This window comes from Myiozetetes cayanensis, unplaced genomic scaffold, assembly GCF_022539395.1.
Source record: "Myiozetetes cayanensis isolate MyiCay16 unplaced genomic scaffold, myiCay2020 scf14, whole genome shotgun sequence".
Taxonomy (NCBI): Eukaryota; Metazoa; Chordata; class Aves; order Passeriformes; family Tyrannidae; genus Myiozetetes; species Myiozetetes cayanensis.
In genome coordinates this window covers 17,527,881-17,548,958 of record NW_026087048.1, presented here as the reverse complement: position 1 = coordinate 17,548,958, position 21,078 = coordinate 17,527,881, and the positions used below count along the sequence as shown (strand labels likewise).

General features: G+C 45.1%; 1 protein-coding gene across 2 annotated transcripts in view; it reads left to right on the top strand.

Moving 5' to 3' along the window:
- Positions 1–21,078, top strand: part of CERS3 (ceramide synthase 3) — a 39,994-nt gene that overhangs the window by 10,838 nt on the left and 8,078 nt on the right. For both annotated transcript variants that reach the window (XM_050309022.1, XM_050309020.1), the window contains 9 exons: positions 3,858–4,040; positions 5,465–5,582; positions 7,620–7,738; positions 11,369–11,426; positions 12,305–12,355; positions 13,270–13,362; positions 13,594–13,722; positions 15,135–15,241; positions 16,600–16,756. In XM_050309022.1, the coding sequence (XP_050164979.1) occupies positions 3,859–4,040; positions 5,465–5,582; positions 7,620–7,738; positions 11,369–11,426; positions 12,305–12,355; positions 13,270–13,362; positions 13,594–13,722; positions 15,135–15,241; positions 16,600–16,756 (1,014 nt within the window). In that variant the 5' untranslated portion in view covers position 3,858. The remainder of the gene's footprint in view (positions 1–3,857; positions 4,041–5,464; positions 5,583–7,619; positions 7,739–11,368; positions 11,427–12,304; positions 12,356–13,269; positions 13,363–13,593; positions 13,723–15,134; positions 15,242–16,599; positions 16,757–21,078) is intronic.

Below are 21,078 nucleotides of genomic sequence, written 5' to 3'. Positions count from 1 at the left end.
AAATAAGGATGGGAAATGCTCCCATCACATCCTGCAAACCTGGGTATCACCTTCTCTTAGTCCTGGCTTTGAAAATGCAGTTTTTGCACGCAAGTTCTTTTGTGCAGAGAATACAATCAAAGCTTTAGCTCTGTTTCTTTTTATTCATTCCTCAGACTGCAGCAGCCAGAAATTTCACCTCAAAGCAGCTCCTGAATTTGTTTTGCAAAATGCAACCACACAGCTTTTGTCAAACCCGAATGTGCCTTTTTTTTTTCTTTTTTTTTTTCCTTCTTTTTTTTTCTGCTTAATGGTATTAAAAGTCAGGTTTTTGGGTTCTTTTATCCAATGTATCAAGGATTCAAGAAACAGGGCTTTGAAAGAGACTTCACATTGGTACTTTCCAACTGTGTAGGCTTTCCCCTAATTATAAAGGATGCAGTTCCTGAAGCAATCATTCCTGATTTTCCTGTTTTGCACTAACCCATTTAAAACTAGATTAGGCTTCGGTAGCAAGGAGGTGATTAGATTTCTTTACTTGGGAGTATTTAATTTCTGAGATGCAGAGGAACCTCAGTTTTCCTAAATATCTTCATTTTATTGTTAGGCTGAATTTTAGTCCCTTCCAGAGCTACAGTTCCAGTTTTGTCAGTGAATCCTGACAGTGCTGGTGCACGGATTGGGAGCTGGGAAGAGGCAGAGGGTGTTTTTTTTCAGCCTTGGCTGGGTAGAATATGAGTCACCTGCTGTTGTCGTTTCTCACTCCTGGTTGTTGGTGCTGCTACAAGCTCTGAGCTCAGCACCTGCAGTAGGAGCTTCAGGCTGGGTTGGCTTTAAAGCTTCTCCTTAGAGCTGGTCCCAAATCAGGCCAAGCTGGGCCTTTTCATCCACTGCCCCTTCTTTGGAAGCAACTTGTGACAACTTTGTGCAAGCTGAAAAGATGAGCTGCTCTTGAAATCTGGTATCTACAGCCTGATCCCAGTGCTGGAACGGGTGGCCACTGGTGTTCCTCACCTTCCAGCTGCTCCAGGAACCTCATGATGAGACCTGAGGGGAGACAGGAAAACAGCCCATTTACTTAACAGCTGCTCTTGTGGAGATGGGAATCTTCAAGATTTCCTGGGGAATGGCCTGATTTGCAGCAGTGAAAATATCCAGTTTAAGGGTAATGAAACTTAAGAATAGGCTGCAGACAGATTTGGAATCTCCTCAACAGTTTTCTAGGAATTACTTGGACAGTGTTCACCAGGGATGGTCTGACCCCCTCCCTGTGCCAGGCAAGTCCTGGTACAAACCCAGGGATTACAAAAAGAAGAGTTTCAGAGAACCCACCTTCCAGTGAGTCACTTGTGTTTGTGGGGGGAAGGATTTCTCCTGAAACCTGTGAACTCTGGAGCAGACCTCAAATCCTGGAATTCCCTTAAATTTTAAGACCAAGCATGTGCTTATGAGCTTAGTTTAATAGTGCTCTATTAACTAGTTTAAGAGGTAATCATATGGTGTGTGGAAGGAAAACATGAACTGGTGAGATCCCAGGAATCCAATATGAAAATATGCTCTGCTGGGTTCTCCTAAGGTTTTTGGGTGCATGTTCTATCCTGACCCAGCTTCCCACAATCCAGCTGGGAGTGCTCTTTCCACTGTGCTGGAACAGACTGGCCTCTTTTTATTCCAGTTCGGGGTAGTTTGCAGTGCACGGTCTAGTTAAAAAATACAGAGATGTGAGGAGGCAGAGCTGTGGAATGAGTCTCTCCCCTGCTCTTCCAGGGCAGTTTGTCTGCCAGCCTTTCTGTCTGACCCAAAATGTCCTGTTTCAAAGCCCTGCTTCGCTCTGATGGCGCCTGTGAGCTGTTGTTAAGGGTCTGAGAGCAGCCCTGGGATAAATCCCCACTTCCAGGAGTTTATAATCCAGCAGTAAAAAAACTGCTCTAGGCTGAAACTTGGCATATAAAGTCTGAGTGGGGGAACCACTGTGATTTCTCCCTCCTTTATTTTTGCAGTTGGTTCTACACACGTGATTCATTGGGAAGGTTTTTACTGTCCCCTTTTGGTGTTTAAAAAGATTTAAATGGTGGGTTATTAATGGCTGAGTTCTGACTACTGGGCTTGGCCAGGAAATGAGTCCCCAGTGGCTGTTTGGTGGGTCCAGGTCCCTGTTTCCCAGATCTGCTGCAACTCTCCAGCTCAGTGGAAACAGAATCACAGAATCAACCGGGTTGGAAAAGACCTCTGAGATCATCGAGTCCAACCTGTGACCCAACCCCACCTTGTCACCCAGCCCATGGCACTGATGCCACAGCCAGTCTTGTCTTAAACACCTCCAGGGACGGTGACTCCACCCCCTCCCTGGGCACCCCATTCCAGTGTCTGATCACTCTCTCTGTAAAGAACTTCTTCCCAATGTCCAAGCTAAACCTCCCCTGGGGCAGCTCAAGGCTGTGCCCTCTTGTCCTGCTGCCGGTTCCTGGGAGAGGAGACTGATCCCTGTCCAGCTCCACCCTCGTGTCAGGGAGTTGTAGGGAGTGAGAAGGTCTCCTGCAGGCTGAGCCTCCCCGGCTCCCTCAGCTGCTCCTCACAGCACTTGTGCTCCAGACCTTTCTTTGAACACACTCCAATGTCCTCCCTAAAGCCCAGGGATGGTTCGTTTGGCCGTTAATTAAAGTGGGATCCACTCCTGATCCGGAATGCCGGGGTGACCGCACTGAGCACCGTGCCCTGACCCAGCTCCAGGCACAACTAAAGTCCTGTGGCCCCTGCTCAGATATGGAGGGACAGGAAAAACTCTGAACTACTGTCTGACCTCAGCATGATTTGATCTCATCACTTGATCCCCTCCAAAGATACCGCTGTACGATCTTCCAGTGGGATGCTGGGAGGGCACTTGTTTAAAATCCTCCCAGCTCAGCTGTTTCCTCAGCAGATCTGTGTTTCAATGGCATCAGCTGTTTCCTCGTGTTTTTCCTGGTTTACAGAAAATCTTGGTATGGAAAAATGTATTTAGATTTATTATTCCTTGAAATGATAGAGAAATGACGTATTTCAGCCTTGTGGAAAACATTATTGTAACTTCTATATTTCTTCAGTGTTAGGATATTTTTATAGGATTTGATATAACATGTTTGTAACTGTGAAGTCCTTACAGCTAAATGAGTGAGACCAGAAATTTCTAAATACAGAATTTTGAATGCAAAGGCTAAAAATGAGACTTTTACAGGAATGAAATATTTTAGTTGAAGTGAAATCTTTCTTTCCTTCCAGAAGTGATTTTAGACATTTTGTTCATCATGGTACTTCCTGCAATTCCCAGGAAAACTTGCTCTGCACTGTATTTTTTTTTCTGCTTGTTCCTGTGCACAGGTGTCTGCAAATTCAGGATATATTGCTATTAGCATATTAAACAGTGGTAATTGAACAGCAAAATGTCCTTATTATTACAGAATTGAGTTCCCCCTGTACTTCCTCATTTCTTTTCCACTCTTGACCCTGTTATGTTTAATTTGTGAAGGCAGCCAGGGGAAGATCAGTTCTCATTAGTACTGGTGTGATAGATTATAAATGATTATTGCAAATTAGAGCAGGTGCTAAGCAGTCCAGTGTGAGTGACTGAAATGAGGCCCCAGATTACCTCCCCCCCTGCAGATTTCAAAGGCCTGCATTGGTTTACACCAACTCAAAATTCAGCTCTATTATTTCATCTTCTGCTGGGTTATAATCCCACCAAGAGGGTTTCAGCTTCCTCTGTGATTTTATTTTTTTCCCTGAGCAAACTGACTTCACTGGCTCTACACAACAATATGTTTTATTTCAGGCATTTTCTTTTCAATACATGAAGAATAAATTCAATTATCTCTTTTTTTTTTTTTCTGTTTTTAACATAGCATGGCCTACATATTAAGGACACTCAACAGCTGGTTCTGGTGGGAGAACATCTGGATGCCAATCAATTGTACATGGGCAGATTTTGTAGACCGGGATGGCCTTGTCTTCCCCAAACCACACCAGTTATATGCCACAATCCCATATGCCTTTGTATTGCTGATTATCCGCTTCTTCAGTGAAAGGTAAGAGGCAGAAATGCTATTTGATGCTGATGTTAATCCTCGTTAATGCTACAAATATCTTTAGATCAATGTTCTCCTGTTTTATGAAGGAGGATTAGTTGGTGGTTTGCTAGAAAGATCTGGTACAGATAACGGGGCAGGTGAAAAACTGGGAAATGTTCTCCCTGCTAGGAATAGGTGGCTGTGCTCCAATCTAGGAGGAAAACATCTCTATCTAACTTCCTTAGAACAGTGTTGGGATACTTCTATCTCCTTTTGTCGGAGATACCATTAATTCTAAACCCCTTGGGTTTCCTTTCCCTCCTTTGGTGGGAGGGTGAAGGTATTTGTTGATGGATCCCAGGTGTCCATCTGGGGCCAAGCTAAGCAGGCTGGAGGGGGCTCAAAGTTTCGTGTGAACGTTTTATGCAGATCTAGTAAAGCTGATTCCTTTTTATCCCCCCTCACTTTGGCACTGAAAGATGGATTGCTTCTGCAGCTGCAATCTTAGGGGACAGGCAGGGGTTGACTCCACAGAAGAAAGCTACAATTATATTAAGATTTGCAGTGCTTTCACTTACTTATTTGTACCTTTTTTGCGAGCCTTTCCCTTTTTTTCCTATTTTTTTCCCCTAAAGAATGTGATTAGTAGGTTTTTATAATTATTTCAGGATAGAATGAGGAAATTCGGAATGTCGTAAGTTGGACAGGCTTAAAACGGGAGCAGATAAGATCACTCGTGTTGGCAATCTAAAGTAATTTGGATCATATGTTTCTAACCATTCCCAGTGTCTCCTGAGGAAAGGCTTGCCCAAGAGTGTCTCACTGGTGTGGATAATTAGCCCACACATCTGGCTGCAGGGAATCCAGGGAAAACTGACCACGGCTATGAGTAATGAGGAATCAATTGCTGATATCAGCAGGGCTTTTGCAGCAAGTCCTGCCCAAGCAGAAGGGAGAAGCCCTTGGCACACCCTGCAGCGGTTTGGGTTGGAAAAAGGGGGAGAAGGAGAAGCCTTGAGCCTCAGGGAACGGCCATGTGCAGGGGTGGCCCCATGAAGTGCATTCCCAGTGATTCTGCCACCAGAGAAAGCGGCCCAGGGGCAATCCTGGAGCCCACAGAGAGAGCAGCTGATCTCGTGGTGCCCTCCCTTAACTGTTGCTTGACTCCAAAGAACACATCCTGACCTTTGTATCCTTTTCTTTCCTTTAGTTTTGTATCATCTCATGGCCACAAACTGGAGTCCTTGGGTCTGCTTCGTTGTGTAACTGCTGATGTGCTGTGGTTCCCTCTTGGGATTAGCTGGAGGGAGATCCCTTTCTCTCACAGAGCACTGGCGGAGTAAATTGCATCAGACCTATTTATTTCAGATCCTGTCATGAGAACAGCCAAGGGCTTGTATCTCTGTTGTATTTCTGAAGTTTCTCATGGTATGTCTTTTCAGATATGTTGCCATTCCTCTGGCAAAAGCCCTGGGCATAAAGAATGTAAGACGTGTGAAGCCACAGCCTAATCCTGTTTTAGAGAGTTATTTCCGGGAGTGCTCCAGACATCCATCCCAAGTAAGGATCCTCATTCCTTTAAACTGGGTTTGGTTTTGGAAAATCCCACTCTTACTGTTTCAGTCAGCTATCAGCAATGACATCATGGGATGAGTTCCAGCTGATTGACAGATGACTTAATTTATTTGGGTTTTCGTGGCTGTTCTGCTGACACGGGTTTACGGCATCCGAAACAGAAAATACATTTAAGATGTTTAAATTCCTGGCATGCTGTTCCAGATTACACTGTTAATAATACTTCCAGCAAAGATCAGTGTTCCATCTTTAATTCATTTCTGCCTGGAGAAAACATCAGCTGACATCTCTTGTTGGAAAGTGGCATCATAGTTATTGCAAGCAATAATGTTGGAAGGTGGGCATGGAAGCCTTTTGATCCGTTACGTTGCTACACACTTAATCCTGGCTTATGTGGGAAAGAAAAGCAATCCTTCTGTTACCTTGCTGTTTGTTTTGAAAATTGAACAAGGAGAAAAAAGAATAGCCAGTGTTTGTCATCTCCAAAAGTGAGGCAGCTTGGTTGTTGCTGGGAAGTGCAGCCTCAGAAAGTTCACTGACCAAGTTCCTAAATGACTGCAGTGCTCCTACACTGGTTTGGAAAGGCTTTCTAGTAATGAGGGATTTTATTAATTATGGGTACGTGGAACTTTGCATTCTATCCCTCTCTCTACCATTGTTTTATTGTGTCTTCTGCCTGATACCATCAGGAATCAATGTATTGGTGTTCTCTGTCTGGTCAAGTATCCCAGTCTCTCTTTCATTCCTTCCTTCTGCATGGGAACAGTTTGACAATGGGATCTCTGAAAGGAAGCACAGCATTTTTATGCTCATGAGTGCATGGGAAGGGTCCAGGCTGCCTCCTTTGGTGTCCAGCTCGGGGATCAGTGTGCCTGGGAAAGCCTGCAGAGGCCTGGCTGGCAGTTTGAGGGCATCTGGGCTCTGTTGTCGGTCAACACAAAGTCGATATTCCTGCGTGGCAAGTGGAGAGCTCCCCGGCCAGCAGGATGGGCTGGACACGGGCTGTTGGCACTCCTGCCCTCCTCAGCAGCTGAGGTGCCTTAGCTCACATTCCAGAGGTTTCCCTGAGGGTAGGAGACCAACTGAACTGGACTCACCTTGGTGGAGGCGCTGCTGCCGCCACCCACTATTTACACACTGGCCTTGGGAGGAAAAAACCTCCCCAGGGATGAACCAAACACTTTGTCTGAGCCCCTGGGGGGGTCATCCCACACCTTCCACTCTTAGGGGTGGAGGAGAGGGAGGAAACCCCCAGGCTGCTGCACGTGGGGCCCTGAGCACCCTGGAATGCAGGAGGCACGTGCTGGGCTGGCTGTGCAGCAGGGCTGCCCCACCTCCGAGTTCAAGATGCAGAAACACCGAGTGTGCCATTCCCATGGCACTTCTAGGCCGTGCTTTACCCCTCATTTATTTTAGGAGTTGAAGGGGGCAGTCTGGGTCCTGCTCATTGAGACACATTGACTTGCTCTGCACACTGGAAGAGGGATGGATTAAAGAACAAGAGCTCAGGTCACCTTAATTCCAGGCCACTTCTTGTCTGCCAAACTCATTTAAATATAAACAAATAATTATTTATAATTAGGTAAGATATTAGATACAGTGTCCAAATGTGTTGGGACTTCCCTCTCCAGCCCAACCTCTTGTCTAGCAGTAAAAGTTGCATCTCTGAAACTCAGGAACCACCAGAAAGACAATAGCACAGTTTGTGGATCTGTTCATTTCGTGGCTGCTTTATTTATATAAATAAATAAATAGAAATATTATTTATATAAATAATAAATAAATTATATCAATACAAACATATAATTTATATGTTATATTTTATATATCCGTATAAATAAATCAAATAAATGTAGAAATAAAAATCCAGGGTTTCTGTGAGTGTCACTCAAAAATACTCCCATATATACTTCATATTTGGGATACTTTTGATCTTGGGGAAGCTGTTCTGTGAACTACAAAACACATGGAAGTGACACTGGAGTGCCTCTTGCTGCTGACACTGTTCCATTTCTTTTGCAGTCAGAGATTCAGGGCCTTGCCAAGAAGTGCAACTGTACCATCCACTTGGTGGAGAAATGGTTTAGGAGACGGCGGAACCTGGAGATCCCAACAGTCCTTCGGAAGTTCCAGGAGGCTTTGTAAGAAAAGACAATGTTTTTGGTTATTATGTGCTTGACTGGTTAAGAAAAATAACAATTTGAGCTTCTCAGGTATCTTTTAAGGGGGACTTGTTTCCAGAAAGCTGGGCCTGTCTGATGAGGGCTTTGGTTTGTGAAAGCACAAATGAATTGAAAGGATCCGGTAGCATTTCTCCAAATAGTGATTACAAGATTAGATTCACTGCTTCTCCTGAAAACAAAAAAAAACAAACTTAAAAATATTTTACAGTTTTCCTCCTCTTGGGATAATGGATATATCTGTAGGCTCCTGCTGCAAAGTGCTGGATGAAAATATGCAGGCAATAGGAAAATATTTTCCTGTCTGCCAGTAATTATAGGGAAACAAAAATTGTTTACTCTGGTTTATGTATGAGCCCACGCTGTCATTTTGGGATGGTATCATGTGTGCTGAAGTGAGTTCAAGGGCAGGAAAAGTGGCATCCTGAGTAAATGACAGGTGTCACAGCTTGGTCATGGGACACTGTGCAAAGCAGGAGCTCAAACACACTGATGAGAGTGGGCCAAGGAGAGTAATGAATATGTAAAGACTTACAAAACCTCTTGCATGTGATTTTTCACACATCTGTGAGAGCTTCCTCATACCTGAACACTTTAAATAATTAAAGTGGGGCCCAAAATCTCCTACAAATTGCAAATCCCCAAATGGGTTTTCTTCTATAGCTCATCCCTTTTGGGTGCTGACATTAACTCTACCCCTGTCAGACACTTCCCAAATGCTCTGTGTATTTGGTTTTTGACTGGTGTAACTACACTGGCAAAAATTCACCTCATTGTAATATTTGTAATATTTAACCCCTGTTACTGTAGAATTGGGGGTTAAAAGTACAGCTGCAGAGCTCAAAGCTGAGTATCAAGATTATTTTCAGTGTGAATCGATGTATGATGATTTAGTCCCTCTGTGGGACACAAATCCAGTTGATTGACAAGAGGTGTGTCTCTCTGAAGTCTGACTTCAGTAAACTCTCCTGGCAAGCCAGTCTCCAGGGTTTATTTCTGCTGTTGTTTGGTGGATCAATTAGCTTTGTTTCACATGTGGCAATAAGATTTCCTGCTAGTGCTAAAAGATCTGCCTGCCACGGGTGTCTCCAGTAACACACAGCTGAAAACTGAGATTCAAACTTGCCTGGCAGCTCGAGTGAGAATGAAGCAAACAGGTTTCTCTTGTGCAATTTGCTGAACCCTCCTCTGCTCTATGCCAGGGAAATTTAATTGAATATAATTCTCTAGGCAAAAAAAACCGAGGAACAGAGTTATTCCACCCTAGTAGTCGGTATTAGGAGCGTTATGAAATTTTTTGAAAGCCTGCAATCTCCTGGATCATTTTTCTGAATCACAAGGAAAATCTGATGAGCCAGATCTAAGCCATACTTAAGCCATTAGCGCTCCCAGTTGAGCAACACTGGGGTTTGGAAAGCCCTTTGCATGAAACCTTCCCTGCACTGAGAGACTTACCAGCCTTCAGCTTCCCCTGCTGAGTTCTTTGCTGTTACATTCAGCTCAGGAGAAAAGATTCCTGAAGTCAAATCAGAAGATCCTTTTGGATGGCTGCTGTTCAGTGCTCTCCCTGGTGGCAAGGCTCAAGAGTTTAAAATGCACTTGGGTAAAATTCGGTCAATTTGGATGAGTTTTACCTTAGCTTTTGCTCACCAGATTCATAAAGGAGCTTGGCTAGATGCAAGATGAGGTAGTGCTCTGGCAGTCTGGCAGTGTAGTGAGTTCATCTGAAGCACTCTTTGTTGCCAGGTGTGTTCAATATATGTTTGTAGGGCTGGGGACTCCTGGCACAGCCTCGGAGGTGCTCTGTGCTTTGGGTCTGATTCAGAAAATCCCTTTACAACCAACACGGAATCAGTCCTGCCGTATCCACTGGACCACTCACAGCTCCCCTGTGTGAAACAGGAGCCATGAGGGCAGCACCAGCCCCTGTGTAAAGCCTGTCCTGTGCCACAGGGTTGTTTTTTCTAGCATGTCTTGGTTAACTCTGAGCCAGGTTTTACTTGTGGTTCCCTCTCTCCCCTTCCATTTGCTCTCCGACTTTCCTCGGAATTTTCCCTGTCTATGCTGTGGGTGTTCTGCAGAGTTATTTCCAAATCACCTGGTGAAAGAGGCTTTAAAGTTGAGAAGGAAACCAACTGTTTATCACCTGTGCATCAGGTGGCAATTTTGTAATTGTTTCCTGAGCTCCTTCCCAGGCGTGAGAGGCATTATCTTGTCTCGCCTCCACCATCCCATGGCCTCATCCTCTGTTTGTTGTTTTTCTCATGAAGTGCCGTCTCAGTCTTTGAACATCTCATTCCTCCACCTGGGATATCACCCTGCAGGTACTGTGGGGCTCAGGAAGGAGGGGCTGCTTTTACCACCCAGGTTCTCATCTCCTTGTCTCTTGTGGCACTTCATTAATGTTTGCCAGAGACCACAATCTCATTTTACACATCTCTCAATCCACGAGCGCAGTGTTCTTGAGGTGCTCTCTCCTTCTTTTCGTATTTAGGTTTTCTGGGAGGCCGCTCTCCTCTCGTTCTAGAACAAGTTCTCAGCAGGTTTGGGGCCATGTGGTCACGACCCTTCTTTTTGCATGTGAAGTCCTCCAGTATTTCCCTGCTGATCCTGCAGAGCTCCCCAAGGAAGGGTCAGGCTTGTTCCTGCCAAGGGGAAGAGTGGAAAGGAAGGAGTTTTCCATCACCTGGAGAGGTGGGAGTGGGAACGCTTGGGCTGAGGCTGCAGCCACACCCAGTCCCAGGGACAATCCCTCCCACACAGGCTCCAGAGTCATCACAGGACTGCTGGCTCCGAGTCACAGCACCCTGCTCTGACACCCAGGAAGGCAACACCACAGCTCACTGACAATGCACAAGAGCTTTCCCCCCCCCTGCTGACAGAGCAGATCCATGGTGCAAACCTGGAAGTTTTATCTGCCTTGCTGGATATCCACGTAATCCACAGACAGCTTAGATCAGGCTAAATTCTGGCACACCTAGTGAGAGATTGAAGTTTATAGTTAATTCAGACCTCTGTAGTAATACATAAACTAATCCTGTAGTTGCTGAAGTTTCATAAGATCCCCCTGTTGTCAACAACGGGTGTTGAGAGATGAAGAGAACCCCGTGAGTGGAACGAGTCCCTCTTGGTGCACACAGAGACTGGTCAGATTGGGAAGTGTGGGCTGAGACACCTTCTGCACTCAGGGAACTGTGGGGAGTTCTCAGTCCAGTGGGAATGGTTTAGAGGGATTGATACAATGGGAAAGGTTGGAGTTAGCAAACATGAATTTTTAGGGGATTTGTTACACTTGTTGCGATCGTCCTCTTACTCAGTTCATGCCTGGCTGGAAAATTACTGCTGTCATCACAATCCAAATATGTGTCGTGATCATGGAAAAGAATTTGCTACCTTAGCAATTAGTCAAAGCTTAAGTATTTAAATATGAATAATTCAGATGCAGCTGATGTGTGACAACCCTTGATGGTAGAGTGTGAGGCCACATTTATGTGAAGATTGCCTGATGCTCACAATGATTTGCAGTAATCCTGGCTCAGGACAATATCTATACAAAATATAACGATTTTTTTTTTCACTTTAATTTTGCAGCTGGCGTTTCTCATTCTATCTGACATCCTCCATTGTTGGATTTATATTTCTGTATGATGTAAGTTAACTTTCTGAAAGATTGATACCACTTTTTTAACAAAATAAGGACTGATTTCTGGATTTCCTTGAAGCCCATTGAAAGAGCCAAGGGGTTTCAGTGGCTCTGTGTGCTCACATCTTTGGTGTATGTAATCTAGAGGATGGGCTGCAATATGCACCGAGATTTAATTTTTAAATTACCTTATGACCTTCTATGATAAAGGAATTTATGAGTAATCAGTATTTGTAAGGCAAGTTTTAAGAAGTCACGCAGATGGTTTTGCAGCATGCCTTGTTAACACCTACAAACCCATCACATGGCTGTGCCTCCCTCAGGGGAAGCCATAAACCTTTCTTCTGGCAGCATTTTTGGGGGGTCACAGCTGTTTATTGAGGTGTTGCTGCTGAGTCACACGTTGGGAATAACAGGGGAGAGTGCTGGTTGTAAGTGTGTGAGCCCTGCCTGGGGTGCCATTAACGCTTCCCCCGAGCAGCGGAGCAGATCCCGGCGTGTCCACCTTCATCTGGCTCCTCTCCCCAAACACTGTTTATCCTCCTGAGCCAGTGGAGTGTGGGACTGGTAAACACAGCGAATCCAACCGCTGTGGCAACACATCTTGAGTAATTGCAGTAATAAAACACCACACCCCCACTGCTTTGGATGATGAAATGATGAACTGGAACGTTTCAGGTGTCCTGAGAGGCAGCCAGAAACCTGGGACCAATATAATAAATCTGAGATGTGAGATTCCCCTTTGGGAAGTGGTGGAGAACAGTTATCAAGATTGCAGCTTCTTAGCCTGCTCTGCTTGGGGAAATTTTAGGCAGTGAAGGCTGTGAGTTAAGGTGGTGATTGTTGCTGAGCTGAGCAGACTCTGAATGCTGTGTCTTCCCCAGAAACCCTGGTTTTACGACATCTGGCAGACGTGGGTTGGATACCCATTTCAGGTGAGCTTTTTGGGATCTGGCCATTGGCCTCCAGGCGTTCCAGGTATTTCCCCATTGCCCCTCCCAATCTGCAGCAGCCTTTTCCCTTCCCGACAGGCACCACCTACAGAGGTGTGGCACCAGAGCCTGTTGCCTTTTTTTGGGAAGTCCTGCTGACTGTTCCAGGGCTTCCCTGGCATCTGCCTGTGCTGCAACTCACCCCTCCAGCCCAGCCATGGTTATTTCCACCCACCCCAGGATACCACTTGCACCCTGGAGATGTTCTGGGTGGTGCCAAGTTTCAGTGTAGAACCCCTGCACTGCTCCAGGCCCAGCAATCCTTCAGGGCATTCTTAGTTTCATAAATCTTCTTATCCCTGTCCTAGGCAAGGGCCAGGAACAAAAGGAATTCTGCCTCCCAGCTGAGTTTTCCCAACTCCCTGTACACACCTGCCACTTGGGCAGTGTCTTGACCCAAGGGAGCAGCTGAGCCCAGCATCCTGCCCTCAGCAGATCCATGGGATTTTAGCATAAATAACTGACATTTCACACGTGGGGTGTGTGAATATTTAATATGTTAATCGTTCACCAAAACGGAGGGGGTTTGTTTGCAGTTGTTTGTAATCAAATGCAGAAGGACTCTGTGTGGAGTTCTCTGACAAAAACGTGGAGAAAAGCATGTTAAAATTCAGAGGTGGGGGAGGAACTGCAGAAATTGAGATTTTGGGCTGAGCAAAGGTTAAAATATTTGGCTCCCAGAACATCCTTCTTAATGAAGCCCAGAACAGGGATTTAGTTTAGTTTAATTTTTTAAGCAAGACTCAGCTTGTTTAAAAGGAGGAGCAGGAGAAGTCAGGGAAGGAAAAAAGAAGTAATTTCTGTGGCATTTACTGTTTGGCTGTTCCCAGAGTTAACTGTGCCTGTCTTCATTGCAGACCCTGCTGCCATCCCAGTACTGGTACTACATGGCTGAGATCGGGTTTTACTGGTCTCTCTTATTTACCCTTGGGATTGACAACAAAAGGAAGGCAAGTGGTGGTGCTTATTTGTAGCTAAAACCTCCCTTTCCTTGAAAAAGTGTGAGGAAAATCCTCGCCTGGCTCCTGGATTTGGTGCAGCCACATGAGGGCAGCATCAGCCTGTGCCTGGCACACCTGCACACCCATCTCCTGCCAGGGCATCCCCCGGGGTGCTGATAACACCCTCCAGGGCTGTGCTTGCTTGGCTTTACCTCGTTGTTTTTTGGCTCTCCCCGGCAGGATTTCCTGGCTCACGTTGTCCATCACTTGGCAGCCATCGGGCTGATGAGCGGCTCTTGGTGCGGCAACTACGTGCGCCTCGGGACGCTGGTGATCTTCGTGCACGACACTGCAGATTTCTGGCTCGAGGTAGCTCTGCTCTCCACCTTTTTTTTTGTTTGTTTTTTGGCTTGAGTTTAGTTTTTTTAGGGTTTTTTTTTTGTTGTCGCTCAGGTTATTTTCGGTGGCGTTTTAATCCTTTTGCCGCAAGTTCCACGCGATCCCTCCCCGACACGAATTAGCTTGTAAGATAAAAAGGAGCTTCTAGATAATATAAGCTGATATGCTGTTGCAGAATCCATTATGAGGAGTCCTACAGTACAGAACAGGGACTGGCAATACAGCTGATTCCCTGAGTTGTTCTTGTTTCACTGTTAAAATTAGACCAGGATCGTCACAGAATCATTTGGGTCGGAAAAGACCTCCAAGACTGAGTCCAAACCTTTGATCAATCACCACCTGGTCAGCTAAACCAGAGCACTGAGTGCCACATCCAGTTGTTCCTTGAACACCTCCAGGGCTGGGGACTCCACCAGCTCCCTGCAAATTAAGCAGCCAAAATTTTGACTAATTCTCCTATGATTCTGTGACCCTCAAAATTGGCTTTACTGTTGACCTCTGCATTAAACACTTCAGGCTGGAGACACTCAAGCTGTCCCTGAATGAGATATCCCAGATTAAATGGGGGTTTTTTTGCTGAATCACCTTTAATCCTGAACTGCTCTGTGCTCCACTTAACTGTGTGGCCCTGCAGACAGTTGAGCTGGCAACTGCTAGGACAGCACTTGGATGGAAACCGAAGTTGAGTACCAGAATGACTTAATCCTGCCACTCAAAAAAAAAAGAAGGGGGGGGGGGAATAATCAAACTGCTTGTTTAAAATTTGAGCTTGGCACCTGCAGCTTTGCTCACACTTGAGAACAGCTGTTCTGCTCAGCAGTGCCCAGGGGGGGTCCTAATGGAACGTGGAGAGCTCTGTAGGGTTCATTTAGGGGAGAAGCAGCAATTATAACCTTTCTGAGTGGGATAGAGACCAACTTTAGGGTCTCCTGCTCTCAAAAAGGAGAAAACAGAAGCTGAATTAGGCCCAGAGGAGGGTCAGTAACAGGGATGCACCAGAACACCTGGGTTAGAGGGGCCACCCCCACTCCTGAGCAGCTTCTCTTGGACTCAAGCCTGTCTGGAATCTGGTAGAAAAATGAGGAATTCCCTCTGTTGGCAAGAGCACTTTGTGTTCCCACAACACTTGCATATTCTGGTTGGAGAGCTGCTCTTTAGGCCTTTGATACAGAGTCCTTTCCTCTAGGATGAGAGGAGAAACATAAACAAAGAATCTGTTCTGATGCTGCTTTATTAGGTACCAGTAACACGATTGCTTTACTTGTCAAACTGGCAGGAAATTTTCTTCCTGCTTAGGTGGAAGATGAGTCTTTATTTATGAAAGCAGAGAATTTATTTCAGAGAGTATTTACAATGCATTTGGTGGTTTCTATTCACTGCAGGCAGCCAAAATGTTTAATTATGCTCACTGGGAGAAAACCTGCAATATCCTCTTTATCATCTTCTCTATCGCATTCTTCATCACCAGGATCATCCTCTTCCCCTTCTGGTAAGCAACATTTAATGGAGTCACAGGCTCTCACTTCATTCCCACTTCCCCTGAGAGGTTACTCTTGGTTGGGATGGAGAAAGGGAAGGGATGGATTGGCCTTTAAAGAGCAGAAGCAGAATTCTCATTGTTGTTGGCTGTTAAGGGATAGCAAGAGGAGTTGACAGAAACTGTCATTTTCTTTAAAAGTTCTTAAGTGCAAACAGTCTTCAAGGAGCCTCTTGAAGATCTGCTAGCCTAGAGAAAGGCTTTTATGTATTATTTAACTTGTTGTAAATCGTAGTTAAATTCTTTGAGCTCCTGCATTTTCAAGGGGGTTGAGCTACTTAACCAGGAGAAATCATTTTCCCTTTCATTCCACCCCTCCTGCTGTAGCTGCAGAGTCAGAGTATGTGATTGCAGTGATCCATTTTTGTAGGGTCTTCTCTCTGCTCCCCAGTTCTTGGGTGGTGCCTCACCCCACTCACCCACCTGAGGAGCACTCAGAGAAGTGAAGGTGAACCAATTAATTCATGGGGTCACCACAAATAAATCTTAACTTGCTAAATACTTGGATGGCTTTGCAGTGCTATAATTTAATCTGCTCTGCAGTATCCACGTGGGTGCTCACTGTGCTTAGTGTGTGTTTAGCTGTTCAAAGTGTTTAATGTGTTTCACATTCACAGCCCTGATTTGCCTTCGTGCCCCTCCCTGCACGTGGACAAACCCTCAGAGGCTCAAGCTGCTTAAATTAATGGTTCTGAGCATTGATCAGCACAAGGCTTTCATTTCCTGTAGCATTTTCCTTCAGAAAGGCTGGTGTCTTGTACTTTATTGTGATTTTCTGATTAACTGTACAAGCGATCTCCAATCATTTTGCTTCACCGAGTTTCTTGTTCTTCAGTTCCTGAGCTCAGGAGCAAAACGTGAGATTAAGGGGACTCAAAAAGCCTCAGATAATATGGAAGTAGTGAAGTCTGAAGATGGACAAAACATATGTTAATTAACAAAAAGCCCTGTAGCAAAGCCTGTAGGATTTTCTCTGGAGTGTGGATTTCAGATTAGGGAGAATTTACATTAAAAAAGGCCTAGACAAGCTCTGAGCTGCACGGTATCCAGACCACACAGAGATGAAGATCTGAAAAACAGGGCTTTTCTTCTAACCTCGTTTAGAATACTTTCCTGCCAGAACTCAGATTTCTCACCTTCTGAAGTCTATATTTCAATGGAGATGCATAATCTAGTTAAGACAGAGCCTGTTAATTCATCTGCCATCTTTGCAGAGCATTTTTAATATTAATCAGTTGGGAATATGACACTAGAAATAACTGTAAATAGAGCAGAAATCTTGCACTCTAACAGTGACCTTTACTTTTTAGGATCCTTCGTGCCACCCTGTATCAGCCAACCTACTATTCCACAACTCCTGTCATAGCCTATTTCTTTTTCAATGGGATGCTGTTGATCCTCCAAGGCCTGCATTTGTACTGGGGTTACTTAATCTTCAAGATTTTGAAAAGGTTCGTTTTCCTGAAGGTAAGAAAATTTTGCTTCTTCGTTAAGGTGTGTGAAGTATCAAACAGATGCCAGTACTTCCAACAGATTAACTTGGAATTTATTAATGTTTTCCTGAACTTTCATGTCAGCATTTTTTACAGGGATCTACAAAGTACAGAGATGTTCAAATGTGCTTTGTACCTTCCATTGTCAGACCCCAGGTCGTGGGTCAGAACATCAAAACCTCAACTAGAACCTTTTTTTTTTTTTTGGTCTGTATCTGATGTTTTGCACTGATAGTAAATGAGAAATGAGCTCCCCCAAAAACTGAAGCCCAAAGGTGGTGCAGAACTCTTTGGGAATTCCTGTGTTCCAAGTGAAAGCAATCCTTTCTCACTGGACTTTGTGGGAATGTACCAAAAAAGGAGAGGAGAGGTGAGTGATGAGATCTTTGACTACAAGTGTTCAGCAGTAGTTAAAGCTGAACTGGCAAAAGTTACTTGAACTGACTCTGTCCTTTTCTCTGAAGCAGTTAATGCTGTGAAGAATCTGAAGGAAATAGAAATACTCCTTTCTCCTGTATTTAATTGTTGGTTGACTGCTAGCAGAAACCATCCTATAATTATGGGATTCCATCAGATCTTATGCAGATAGACAGCTGGGTATGACAGGGAGACCCAGTGTCTGCCCTGGAAGAAAATTGGAGTTCCAAACTCAGCAAACAGCTGCACATGAGGGACAAATCTGTGGAAGGAATGGTTTGGGTCGTTCTGCTGCTAAAACAAGCTTCTCTGTTCCCTTAGACACTGGAAAGCTTGTAAATTTTACATGTCATTGACCTCTGTTTGACTAATTACAAAATTATTTCTGGCCTGACTTATGGAGTGTGAAAGGGATTTACTTCTTGTTTTCTCTGGTGATTTTGGCCGTGTCTCTGCGCTGTTCTTGCTCAACCCCTCTGATGAAATGGAGACACTTCCCTCTGCCCTGCCCCAGAGCTCTCCATCCACACCGGCTGAGTTCTGAGAGTGCACGAAGGTGGCCCAGAGGACGTGGCCAGCCCAGCTTTATGAGGCCACCCTGCCCTGCTCGTGAGGGCCTCTGTGAGGGGCAGAGATGTTTCGTTCCCAGCTCTGAGCTCCGTCGCGTTCGTCACCGCTGAAAAACGGCCAAGCCCCGAGCCCGCGTCCCTGCCACGGATTTCTGATTCCTTATACAGCTCTCTGAGAAGAAGGCTTTCCAAATAACATTTTTACAGTGGTAGCAGCAGCAGCCTGAGCCCTTTTCAGTCTGGATGACTTCAGCTGGCTTGCATGTGCAGCCTGTTTTCCATAGCGGTGGCAAAGTTGGCTGTGAAAGCGGCCGGTGCCTCCAGAGCTGGAAAGGGAACGTTGACAAGAATGGTGTTGGCAAGGCAGTGTTTTTCTACCAACATCTTTGTTAGAGACACACTCCCCACAAATAGCTGCTGCTATTTTAGGGAAATACCAGTAGACCATCATCCTTGTGTCAGAAGGGGTTTGTCTCTCTGCCCGGGGCTCTAAAGTTTTCATTCAGAAAACAGGCAGTTTTTGGTATTTTCCTTGAAGCAACAGCCTTAGCTCCTTCAGATGGAAAAATTAAGTCATGGTGGAACTGGGAATAGAGAGGCTCATGTTGTTGTTCAGCTGAAGGAAGCTCAGAGCATAGGAGGGTGTGAGGAATTTTTTCGGTGCCCTCTGTGCCTTGAGCCACCCTGGGGTTCTGGGGTCACTGCAGCCTCGAGGGTCGGTTCCTCATGCAGGAGGAGATGGCTCTTGACTGAGCCTGGCTGCTCAGAAGCTCTTCATTTCAGATGCCACCTCCCCTCTGCACCAGTGAAGGGCACAGTTATCCTCAGTCCTCTGGGATACCAGCTCAGCTGACTGATTTGCTTCAGCAAAAAGGAACTTGGACAAAAAAATCTTGTGGTTTTCCTCGTCCCAAACGCTGCAGCCAGAGATGAATGAAAATGAGGGGAAAGGGAAGAAGGGAGGAGATCTTGCTCTGTCCCTCTGTGTCCTGTTTCCTCAGCCATGGGGCTCTCTGGTGGCACAGAGCAGCACTGGGTGATCTCCAGGCTCACAGGACTGGTGCCACCTTTCCCTTGGCAAAGTCCTCCAGGAATTCCCCCTCTAACAAAGGGGAATTCTGTACCCACGTGCTGAGCTGCACTCAGCTACTTCACATTAAGCAGCTCTTTATTTTCCATGGTGGTAAACTTGAGGGGACAAGAAAAGTGAATTTCTCGAATCAATTATTCTTGCTTCTGGAAAACATAAAATATTCCCTGAATGCCCTTTCCCACATGACATTTGTGACCCTGTGGATGAGTAAGACATGCAAGAAAAGCCCTTCAAGGTCAGACCTGTAGCCAGGTGTCAGTTGTCCTTGGGAGAGGAAGGAGAATATTCTTCAGAGTAATTTCCTTTCAAGTTAGGTCAGGCAATTGCAATGTTTGCTGCCATCTTGATGTCCAAGGCCTTTTTGTTGCTAGGAGACTCCCTGTGTTTCTGTAATATTGTTCAATTACATGGTTAAATTACCCACTTGTATCGAGTTTCAAGCACCACTGAAACATGTCTAGTCATCATGTCTGCACATATGAGAATATTTTAGGAAAATTGAGAAAACATCCAGAGGAGGATGTACATGTGCACTGATTCAAACCATCTCGCCAGGAAAATCCCGGGGAGATCTAACGTTTTATTTCCAAGGTCACGAGAAGGGGGTGAATGACAGCAGCTTGCAGCTACATTATTATGGCAAATTAAGATGTAAAATACATGTTAAACCCATTACACACTGAGTCAAGGCTTTGAGACTTCGGTGCTTTAAGTCTCAAAAAAAAAAAAAAATGTGTAAGTTGTAGGAAATGGGAACGGTGTCCACGTGACTGGGATACCTCAGGGCTGATGCAAAGCCCATCGAAGGAGGGCAGTGGCAGGTTCCTAACTGACTGTGATGAGACCATCAGAGCACCTCCAAGGGACACAGTGAGCTGCTCACTGATGGTTGCTGCTATTTAGGAGTCCTCAGTGTCAGATTGGTTGGATTCACTCCGGTTCTTCCCTCCTCCTGAAGCACAGAAGTTTTTCAGGATCTGCATCCTTTAGAATCAGGCCATGGACCCACAGGGGTTAAAACCTGCTGGTTTGTCTGAATTAAACAAGAGTCACTCATCAATTCTGTGAACAATCCCCTGTCCTGTCACCTCTCTGCACTTGTGCAGTAACTTGGGATATTTAATCCTAAAAACAGAAAGAAATCCTACTTTTAAAACTGGAGAGAGGGGAAAAAAAAACCCTCTGGGATGGCCTTTAAAGAGATTACATTTTAAATCTCTTCTGTGGCAAAAAAAATTGCACCCTCATGGTTGTGTTCCTGAGCTTTGGGTGTTGGGTGAGCTCAGACAACCGTGGCTGAGCTGAGCTTGACTTCTCCAGCTGATAAACTCAGACTTAGCTTGAGCTGTGAAGGGTCATCACCAACCACACTGTGTGTCCATGCACCGTGGAGTTACTGGGATGGGAAAATTAAATGCATATTCAGTTTTCACATGCACAGCAGTTTATTGGGCTCCTAAAAAGTCAGGCCTTGAGTTGATTTCATTTTTTTCCCCCTTCTTTCAGAAGCAATAAAAAAAAAAAATATTTTTGGGACATTTATTATGAGAAAATGAAGTTTAATGAGAATTAGCACATTCAGTGGGAAGTCCTTCAGTTGGGAAAACTGCCATGTTACAGGATTTATTAAATAAACAGGGTTTATTTAGTTTATTTCCTATCCTTGAGGCATCTACCTTTTGGGGTTTTTTACTTAGATGTTTTCTTAGGCCTGTGCTGCCCTGGGGTGGTGGTAAAACAGACCAAGAGGTGCACTTGCCTTAATTCCAAGTGGTGGCTTTAAAAGCAGTAACATATTTTGGAGGATAATGATCATCCAGTTAGTTACAAGTTCCTGACTGTAGAAATGGGAAGCTGTGGAAAAGCTTTCCCTGGAGATTTTGTGCTTCTAGGCTGGGAAATGCCAGTGAAATGTCCTGCTCTGGAGTTCAGGTTCTCTGAGTGGAGGATCAGCACAAACCCAGGACAGGTTGAACTGGATGAGAAGGGGTTGCCTTTTCCCCATTTTAAAGGAAAAGGGGTCGTGGAGAAGTTGAATTTGTTGGTTCTCAACAGGTAAATATTTCTAGCAGATTTTCTCATTAGGGGAACAAAATAGGACAAATGGAAGCTTTTCCCTCTTACACTTGAAAACCAGCCTGTCTGGGAGCCTTCCCAGTTGGTTACAATTATTGCCTTTGGAATGGGAGCTTTTCCATAGCCTGGAGAAGGGAGCTG